The 10,089-nt window shown below is 54.4% G+C and overlaps 1 protein-coding gene across 1 annotated transcript; it reads right to left on the bottom strand.

The window, feature by feature from the left end:
* Nucleotides 1-226: 226 nt before the first annotated feature.
* On the bottom strand, nt 227-9,803 carry LOC102074124 (uncharacterized). Its single transcript, XM_074555359.1, has 20 exons — nt 9,683-9,803; nt 8,784-8,863; nt 8,504-8,626; nt 8,315-8,394; nt 8,098-8,218; nt 7,732-7,821; nt 7,306-7,410; nt 6,937-7,102; nt 6,382-6,476; nt 5,825-5,974; nt 5,477-5,631; nt 5,036-5,171; nt 4,824-4,958; nt 4,386-4,573; nt 3,748-3,781; nt 3,267-3,422; nt 2,283-2,384; nt 1,908-2,010; nt 1,587-1,646; nt 227-1,509 (listed from the first exon to the last, which is right to left on the bottom strand). The coding sequence occupies exons 1-20, from the start codon at nt 9,801-9,803 to the stop codon at nt 1,373-1,375; spliced, it is 2,337 nt and encodes a 778-aa protein (XP_074411460.1). The 3' UTR covers nt 227-1,372.
* Between the last annotated feature and the right edge of the window lie 286 nt (nt 9,804-10,089).

Raw genomic sequence — 10,089 nt, forward strand, 5'->3', positions numbered from 1 at the left:
CAGAGGGGTCCCCTGACACCCCCATGGTGCTCCCCCTCCCCTGGATGCTATGAAAGAGAGATTTGAGATCACTTTAAAGATCACTGGCAAGGGTATGAGCTAAAGTGAGATTTAATATTAAGTGACAAAGCATGACAACTCTACTACTTACAGGACAGCTGAAGCACAGCAAGGGAAAACAATCAACAAAAGATACAGAGGAGATGAAGGCCTGGAAAGTTGGAGGCTCCCCACCCAAGGAAAAGAGGATAAAAGGATGAAAAAATGTGTTGCAAAGTGGCATGAAGAGTGAGAAATCAATAACCAGGAGAGGATGGAATACTGATTAATTAAGCAAATTATGTGAGTTAGAACCAATGAACGTTTATTTGTTTGTTTCCTAAAAATGTATAAATCAGTGTAAAAGTTCTGTATTTGCATCAGTGCAGAGGCCAGAACTTGTCAGCCACCCCTGCTGGCCAAAAATGAAGCAACACCCTACTCTCTAACACTCAAAGAGAGGGTTAGAGGGAGCCAATCCCGACAATTTCAGAGGGTTTGGTAACAGCAGCACTGGTGAAAAGACCCCAAACCCCACATCCTGCACACGTTCTGCCCCTCTGAACAAATCCAGGGCAGGGCCACGCTGCTTCCTCCCCCAGCTGCCCCCTGCCCATCCCTTCTGGCTCTTCAAACACTCTCTGCTGTTTTCCCCAGCGCCTGGGGATGGCATCCCCTGCTCATTGTTTGGGATCTGCGGTGGAGAGCTGGAGGTTTTCCCCAGAGTGCATGGATGAGGCTTCTTTTGGTGAAAAACAGAGATGCCACATTTAAAGAAGAGAGCTTCACTCAATTCCAGCTTCTAGCACTCCCCAGGGAGCTCTGGGACCTCCTGAGCTCCACTCAGGGCTGAGCATTCCCTCATGATTCCACACTTGGTGGGGCTGCCAGAGACCATTTGGGGCCCCACAGCTGCACCCCAGTACTCAGTGGGGCATTCTGAAATACATTGAATGGAATTTGGAGACTGTCAAGGATGCTGTGGGGCTCTGCAGGTACAATTCAGTCTGTTGAGGATGCTGTGGGGCTCTGCAGGTACAGTTCAGTCTGCCAAGGATGCTGTGGGGCTCTGCAGATACAATTCAAGGTCCACAGGAACATTTTGGGGTACCAGGGATGCAATTTGAGACCGTCTGCAGAAAATCCAGAGCCCTGTGCCTGCAATTTGGGGCCAAGTGGGGCATTTGGGGATGGCAGGGGTGTGAGGAGGAAGCATCCCACTGGCTGTGGGACAGGCCAAGGAGGACATAGCTCAGCACTACACATCTGAAGGATACCATGGATGTGTTTCTCCAGCTTTATTAATGCACAGACAGCTGCAGCTCTGCTGAGCTCACCGACACCAGCAGCACAGTGTGTGTAGAATGACCCACGATCTTCTCTGCACCCTTGGAGCTCTCAGGAGCAAGCCTGTGTGGGCTGCCAGGGAGCTGATTGAGATGTCCTTGTCTCTCTCCAAGGGCTGAAGGGCTGTGACCCAAACAAACAGAGCCAAGATGAAGCCGTGTGTCTGCAGAGCCTCCCCAGATTCCCCACATGCCACTCACCAGTGAGGATGTGAGCCTGGGTCTCCATGTCCTGGTCCCTCATGTGCCTCGTGGCGCACCCTGGGCACAGAGCTCTGTCACTCCCCACTCCCAGTGTGCTCCCAGCAGGGTGACCCCCAGCCCTGACACCCTCCCACTCAGGGATGACCCAGGGGCCACCAGAAAGGGACAGGGCAAGGTGGCCACCAAGCCCAGCTGGTGGCAGGGGGCACAGGGAGGCTGAGGCTCTGCACAGGGTGGTTGGGGTACCACAGGGCTGCTGCCAGTGCAGGGCAGGGACGGGGCCAGGCTGGCCCAAAAGGGACCAGGGCTGTGACTCACCGATGAACCTGACGGCTGCCAGGCGCACAGGGGACTGAGGGTCCCTCAGGTAGGGCAGGCTCTGGTACATGAACTTTTCAACCCTGCTCCTCCTCTTCTTTATCTGCAGAGAGCACCAGGGATGTCTCCAGGCTTGTCACAGAGCCCCCCAGCTGGCTCTGTCAGTCCCTCCTGCCAGCACCCCATTGCTGAGCCCTCCGAAGGGGAGAGGAGCCTGGAGAGGAGCCTCTGAGGCTCTGTTCTTGAGGAACAAAGTCCTCCAGGTCCTACCCAGCCCTGAGAGCAGCACTCAGAGTAGCCTCTGCTTCCCTGGGCTCTCATGGGGACAGACACAGGGCAGGGACAGCCCTCACCCAGCCTGGAGCTTATCCTTACCAAGCATTCTGCAAGCTCCCACATCCGCTCTTTCTGCAGCAGGTGCTTGAGCTGCTTCCATTTGAGAAGCTCTGCAGCAGCAAAAAGGGCTTCCCTGGATGCCTGCAGAACAGCACGAGCTCAGAGGTGGCACCAGGGCCCAGGGAAAGAGACCTCTTGGCTTTATTCCTGCGGTGATCCCACCCTTAGGAAGCTGGGACTTGTCCTAGCCCAAATGTGTTGGAGTCTCTTGGGGCCAGGCCTGGGTGACTGACTGAGGTTGAAGCCCTGGCCTCTGACACTTGTGGGGAAGCTGAGAAGCCTCTGAGTTTCTGGAGCACACATGTTCAGGCCTTGGGTGCTGCCTCATGGCCACAGGCTGCTGCCAAGCTGCAGGAGGAGGCAGGACAGGTGATGAAAATGGCCAAGCCACCTCATCCAGCCTTGTCCTAGTTCAACAGAGACCCTTCCCAGGGCTGCACTGGGGGAGCCCTGTCCAAAGCGAGCAGCCCCTGCCCCAGTGCCCAGCATCCCTGATGTCACATTCATATTTTCTGAAAAATCCATTTGCCCAGGATTTTTCTCCTGGGAAGCTGAGAAGCCTCTGAGAAATAGAAAAACAATTTTATCTCATTTGCTTCTCCTGTGTTTTGCTCATGTAGAATGTGTTTGGAAATTGTTTATCCAACAGATGATTGTTTAATTGGATTCATGTGAGTTGTTTTCATTCTTTTGCCAATCAGTGCTAAGCTGTGTCAGGACTCTAGAGAGTGTCACAAGTTTTCATTACTATCTTTTTAGCATTGTGCAAATATCCTTTCTGTATTCTTTAGTATAGTTTAGTTTAGTATTTTTAAATATAATATAGTATCATAAAATAATAAATTAACCTTCTGAGAACTTGGAGTCAGATTCATCATTCCTTCCTGCCATGGGGCACCCCACAAATACAACACCCTGGGAGGTGTCAGCCCCCCCACATCACACCAACCTTCAAATTCATACCTTGGCCACACTGGGGACCTGGTCATTCACACGGAAGAGCAGTGGGATCAGGGCACTCTGCACCTGCTTCCTCATCTTCTTCTCATCCCTCCTCGCCACAGACCTCACCAGGTCTCTGAGGAGCCAGAGGGAGAGCTCTCGCAGCCGCACACTCTCCTGTGAGGAGGGAGGGTGGGGTACCAGTCATCAGTTTTTCTGGGTCTGGATTGAGGGCATTTGAGACAGTAATTCATGTTCAAACTCAAGTGTTCATAGTTTCTTATCAGTAAAACAGTCTCACTACTGTGAGTTTGGCAGCTTTTCATTAGAAGGCACAAAATGGCCAACAATCTCTTGGTACAAGATCTTTTAGGACTAAACTATCCGATTAAGAACTGACACCTGGATTATTTCCCTTTTAACCCAATAACTGATCCCAAAGAGTCCACAATGGGGACTTTTCTGCCCAATTACAAAATGCCACCTCAGCAGTGAGGGGTACTGGCAGGAGAGACTGCTCCAGCCAACTGAGGGCTCTGTGACAAGCCTGGAGAATTGGTGCTCCCAGCAGATAATGAAGAGGAGGAGCAGGGCTGAAGAGTTCATGTATTAGACATTTCAGAAGACTCTTCTGCCCAATTACAAAATGCCACCCAAACCCACGAAGGAGGAGGAAGAAGAAGCATGAAGGAGAAACCCAGGATGACAACCTGTGCCCTCCATCTTGCTTCCATCCACAACATACTAGAAATCCCAAAACCTCAATTTCTCACCAAGTGATCCACCTACACTGCTCTCTATAATCTATTTCACACTTTTGTGGATTCTAGTTTATCTTGAAGGCTGGGAAACTTTCTCCATTAATAACAAAGTCAGTGCTCCCCTGGGGGTCAGAGCACCCCAGAGCAGACAGAGAAATATTCCTGGTGCCTTGGGTTTCCACAAGGGAGGAAAGGTGAGCCTTGAAGCAGGGCTCCCTGCCCATGTCTGTAGTGAGGGCCATGCCACATTGTCACATTCCAGGGCAGGCACAAGCAGCTTTGGGCTACAAAGCCCAGAATCCTTTCTAGGAAAGCTGAGCCTGCTCCAAGTGCTGCTTTCATGAGGGGCAGTGCTCATCTCTGGAGCTCAGGCTCCCACATCAGCCTCACCGAGTCAAAGAGCGGCAGGATCTTCCCCACCAGTGCCACAGCGATGGAGCTGGCCTTTGACTTCTTCAGCTGACTCAGGACATTTCGAAAGACCTCAATTATCTTCAGCTTCTCATCTTCACTGCCAACTTCCAGTATCTTCATCATGCTTGGCAGGAAGGCTTCAATTTTTTTTCCCTTTATGAAAAAGAGAGTTTCCATTTTGTGAAATGTGTCTGGACACCTCCCAGGGCAGCCACCCCAGGCCCCACCATGGCAGGGAGGGTTTTTAGAGCAGTCATTCCACATCCTGACTCCCAGCCCAGGCCCCACCATGGCAGGGAGGGTTTTTGGAGCACTCAGCCCACATCCTGACTCCCAGCCCAGGCCAAGCCACTGCCTTGAACTCAACCCCAGGCCCTGGCTGCCCCAAAACCACCCTGCTCACCATCTCCATTCTCTCTGACAGCCCAAGGAGGACTTCCAGCATCAGAAAGGCCGTCATCACATCGGGATTTCCCTGATTGCTCCAGACGTTGGGCTCCTCACCCAACTCCTCCAAGTCAACCTGCCCCAGGGATGACTGGAGGAACAGACACAGCCATGAGGTGCTGGCAGAGGGCTCACAGAAAGGGGTTGGGGTTTTTTCTGGTAACTCACAGCTCTGTGAGAGGCGCGGGTGCCTTCTCTGGGAGGGTTGCACCACTGGTTCCGGTGCAAGGTAGCAAACTCTGCTAGGAACTTGTCCAGAATGTCAGGCTTGGAGGACAGAGTGTCACACAGCTCCTGCAAAGTGCTGGAAGCCAGGGTCTGCCTCAGCCACAGTGCCATGGCCAGGACCACAGAGCATATTCTGTGCTGGGGGCCCTGCAGGAGGCAGAACAGGGCTGAGGGGGAGTTCCCTGTGGGGATGGGAGCACTAAGATGGCTCTGGAGTGGCCTGGCTGGCTTTGGCTGCTGCGAGAGAGCCAGAAAGGTTTGTGGGATGGAGAGCCTGGCTCTGTGGGATGTCCTGCAGCATTCCTTGGATTTGGCAGCCACAGAGTCTCGGGGTCCCTGTCCCCATGTGGAACAAGCCCCTCAGATTGTCAGGGCCAGTACCTGTCTCCCTGAAGAGCCATCTCACACAGGCTGATGACCACGGCCGAGGGGTACTGGGTGGTCATCAGGAGAAACAGTGACTCCACTTTGACACAGCCTGCCTCTGTGGTGGCGTATAGCAGGTTCTCAAAAATGCACTTCACTGTCTTGGGCACCTGAAAAGGATACAGGTGAGGATGGCACTGCCATGGAATGCAGCCATGTCCTCAGCTGCCCTTCCCATTCCTCTCTGCTGCCTTTGGGCGGTTTCAGGTGCCGAAGTCACCTGGGTTTGTGAGGAAGGGGTGGAAGGAGGAGCAAGGCCTGGCAGGGCTGAAGAGCAGGGGAATCCAGCCCCAGGGCACTTACATCTGTCACCCAGAAGTCTGTGTCTTCCATGACCACATCCAGTATACTGCAGGGCACATCCTTGTTAAGGATGCTGGGATCTTTCATGGCCTCGATGGCCTCGAGGACGACATCTGTCCTCTCACTGGAGTGGAGGTATCTTCCAAAGGCCTGTGGCAGGAAGGAAGGAAGGAAGGAAGGAAGACATGTGCCATTGAGTGCCCTGATGGTGCTGCTTGGCTGGGCAGAGGTTCCTAGCAGTGCTGGCAGCAGAGCCCACAAGAGAGCTGGCAGCAGTACCCGCAGTCCCTGGGTGTGCGAGAGTGAGGAGAGAGGGCCCTCCATGTCAGGGAGGAGGGCTCATGAGAACTAGGAGCTTGCTGGGGCTCCTGCTGGGGCTGGAGCTGCTGCCAGGACAGGAGAGTGCAGCCCATGTGTTGTCCCTACTCAGGGATGGCAGGAACCTTCTTGCCAGGGCAGTGAGGCCCCACCAGCCCACTGATTCTGGGTCCCTTTGCTCACACAAGTGCCCTGCTGATGCCATGGAAAAGAATGCCAGCAGGAGGGGGGATCATTACCTGGGTACAGTCTATAATGCTCAGGTAACACAGTGAGGAGGTGGTCACAGCTTCCCAAGAGAATACATCTGACCCATCCCTTGGTCTTGACTTGTCTAAACAGCAGGGATAACACAGAAGAGTCAGTGAGACAGAGCTGCTTTGCCAACAAGGTCATCAAACCACCCTGAGATCTGCTTGCAAGACAGAATCAGTCAGGATTTCTGGGGGCCATCAGGAATAGCTTCTTGCTATAGGCAAGAGGCCCCAGCCAGGGTGGTTGATTTGCTCTTCTCTAGTAGAGCAAACTGGACTTTGGGACCTGGGAGTCAACTGGGCTTTGGCTGTGGGGCCACAAGCCAGTTGGGTTCAAGGTCCTGGAAGGAACAGGGAAAAGGAGAGCAGTGACAAACAGATCCTGGACTTGAGGTGAGCACTCAGCTTCTGCAGCAAAGGGACAGCTGGGATGCCATGGGAAACAGCCGGGAGGGGCAGAGGAGGTCAGGAAGCAGGTCTGTAAAGGGAGGTCTGTGTGCACAGGGACAAGACCACAGCTGCTCTTGCCTTTTTACTTACAGAGGAATTCAGCAAGGGAAAACAGAGCGTGGAAAGCTGTGTAGCTTGTTTGTTCCCCGGAATATCGGAAGAGAATGAGACGTCCCACCAGCCTTCCCATGGCTGGGAATGAGATGTCCTCAGGGTGCACAGGTCCAGAACTGTCTCTTCCAAAGTTGACAGAGGGCTGGATGAGTGAGACATGAGAAGAAGGGCTAAGAGAAAGAAGTTGGTGCTGAACCTGAACCCAAGAGTGTGCCCAGAGCTGGATTCCTGGTGAATCTGGGCCTTGCAGGGCTCCCTGGCCCCATCTCTTGGAGCAACCAGCTGGGCAGCAGCCCTGGCATGGAGAATGCCAGGGAGGGGGGCTGCAGGGTGTGTGGTTCCTACCTTCAGAGTGGAATAGTTAGACAGCAGATTGGTCAGGACAGCAATCCTCCCCATAGCCCTCTCCCGCACAGCTTCCCTCTCAAACCTGGTGTACTCCAGCAGCATCTGGGGTGAGAGGAACCACAGGTGAGCGCCAAGAGCAAACACAGCTCTGCTCCTGGGCCACACTTGTACCATCCCTCACGGCTTCCTCTGAGCCTGGAGTGGGGCGCTGTCCTTGGGGTCCCTCACAAGCCTGGACAAGGTCCCAGGACAACTTTTTGGCCAGGCAGGCACCACCTTCTGCAGCCACTGTGCTTCAGAGGAGCCTGGTGCCAGCCCCTGCTCCCTCCCACACCATGCTCTGCCTGCTCAGCACTGGACTGGCAGGTCCTCACTTCCAGGGTGAGGAACAGCCCTGGGACTGCCACTCTGCTTGTGCCACACCTCAAAGATGTCCTGCAGCTCCTTGCTGACGCTGGAAGCAGGAAAGCTGAGCACCACTGTCCTCAGCATTGTGTCCATGGCTTTCAGCGTCTGCAAACACACAGAGAGCAGTGCCTGTCACCCTGCTGCTCTTCCCCCACACCCAGGAGACTCATCTGAGCTCTCAGTGCCTGAGGAGGACACCTGAACTGCTCAGGAGAGACACAGGGATGCACAAACTGCTGGGGGCAGAGCAGCCAGCCCTGTGGGAAGGTGACAGAGCCACCAGGGTGGGAAAGCAACAGCAACACCTCAGCCTGGCTCAGCTCTCTGGTCATGGGGCAGCCCAGAGGGACTGGAGGCTCCTGGAGCTCAGCCAGCACCTACCTTGATGTAGAGGGCAGTGTTCTGGTGTGGCATTTCCCTTTCTGAGGGGAGCAGGAGGACACTTGAGAAACATGCAGACAGGAGGATTTTGGTTTTGCCCTCCAGCACATTCTCCACCAAGCTGCAAGGACAGAGGGGGGTCAGGTGGGCACTGGTGCTGGGAGCAGCCCCCAAGGCCTCTTGCTGGTGGCCTCAGAGCTGTGGGACAGGGGCTCACCTTAATTCTTCAATGGTAATCATGGCCAGGTAGCGGATCTTGGACGACAGACGGTCCCTTGGCTCTTTGTCCAGGAGGTCCTGCAGAGCACAACCAGGATGAGACCTGGCAGCACCCAATCCCTGACCCACCAAGCACTGTCCACACAGGGGTGCTTGTGTCCATCCCCAAAACCTCAGATGGTTCTACCTTGATATTCTCAACCACTTCACACGTTTGACAGAATAAATCCAGGCCCCTGGTCAAGCCCCGTTTCAAGGCAGTTTTGCACACAACGTAGGTGCTCTTCAGAAATGTGAACTTGTGGGTGTCCTGGGAGAGGCACAAACAGGGAGTGTGGGAGGATGGACGCAGCCAGTGGGGCTGGAGCACTGGGAGAGCAGTGCCCTGTGAGAAATGCAGCTCTGCCCAGCCAGCACCACTGCACAGCCCAGCAAATCACAGCCAGTGTCCAGCTGGCCACTGTTACCTTGTCAAGGCTGCTGACAAAGGCCAGGATGAAATCCACTGCGTCTTCTGATTCTTCGTATATGGGCAACCAGCTGGCATCTGCCAGAGGGGAAGAGCAGGAGGGTGTCACAGACATCTTTTATGAAAAATCCTTTCCTTAGGATTTTTCCTCCTGAGAAGCTGAGAGGCCTCAGGAACAAAATGTAAACATTGATTATCTGCTGCTGTGGAATGCAACAGGTGCATCTGTGATTGGTCTCATGGGTTGTTTTTAATTAATGGCCAATCACAGTCAGCTGGATTGGACTCTCTGTCCAAGACAGAAGCTTTTGTTATCATTCTTTCTTTTGCTATTCTTACCTAGCCTTCTGATTAAATCCTTTCTTCTATTCTTTTAGTATAGTTTTAATATAATATATATCAAAAAATAATAAATTAAGCCTTCTGAAACATGGAGTCAGATCCTCATCTCTTCCCTCATCCTAAGACCCCTGTGAACACCATCCCAGGGGAACTGCAGGGGCTCTGGGCACAGGAGAGAGCCGAGGACACCTACCCTGCAGCCAGCCCTGTGCCCATACCCCTGGCACAGCCTTTTCCTGAGCAGCTGGTGGTGGAGGTGACAGGCTAAGGAGCTGGAATGGCCCCAGTGCCCTGGGCTGAGTAGCACACTGGGGTATGGACAGGAAAGGTCCAGAGTGCCCCTGCTTCTCCTGCCCACTCCCTGGAGCCCCTCTGCTCTGTTTTTCCCTTGGGAGAGGCTGTGCTGGAGCTGGCATCCAGCCCCAAGCCACCTTGGCATTCAGGTGACATCCTGCCTGTCCCCCAGGACTGCTGCTGTCACCATGCCAGGAAAACATGCTCCTGGTGTGCTGGTGGCCCCCAGCCCTGCCCAGCCCCACTGGGCCCCTCACTCACCAAGCTGCAGAGGCTGCATCGTGGTTGTGTCGTAGAAAGACACCACTTGTGAAGAGTTGCTCCCCTGGGAGGAGCTGTCCCCCTCCCAGGCCTCGCTCATGGCAGGAGGGCTCTTCTCCATCCTGTGGGACAGGCACTATGGGGAATCCTGGGCCAGGTGCTGGGGTGGTGTCGAGGGAAGCCTTGGCAGAACACGTCAGCCCCACAGGGCTGCCAGGGGTGCTGGGGCAAGACATGGGCTGCACTCGGGGGCTCCGTGTCAGGTCCAGGCTCCTGCCTGTCACCCTGCGCTGTGGGCAGCAGCCATGCTCACCACACCTGCTGCAGGATGGCGTCACAAAGGGCCCCACTGTGACACAGCACCTGCTGCCAGCTCTGGGGCCCAGTGCTTGGTGACATCAGGGGAG

This window comes from Zonotrichia albicollis, chromosome 19, assembly GCF_047830755.1.
Source record: "Zonotrichia albicollis isolate bZonAlb1 chromosome 19, bZonAlb1.hap1, whole genome shotgun sequence".
In the NCBI taxonomy this organism is placed as follows: domain Eukaryota; kingdom Metazoa; phylum Chordata; class Aves; order Passeriformes; family Passerellidae; genus Zonotrichia; species Zonotrichia albicollis.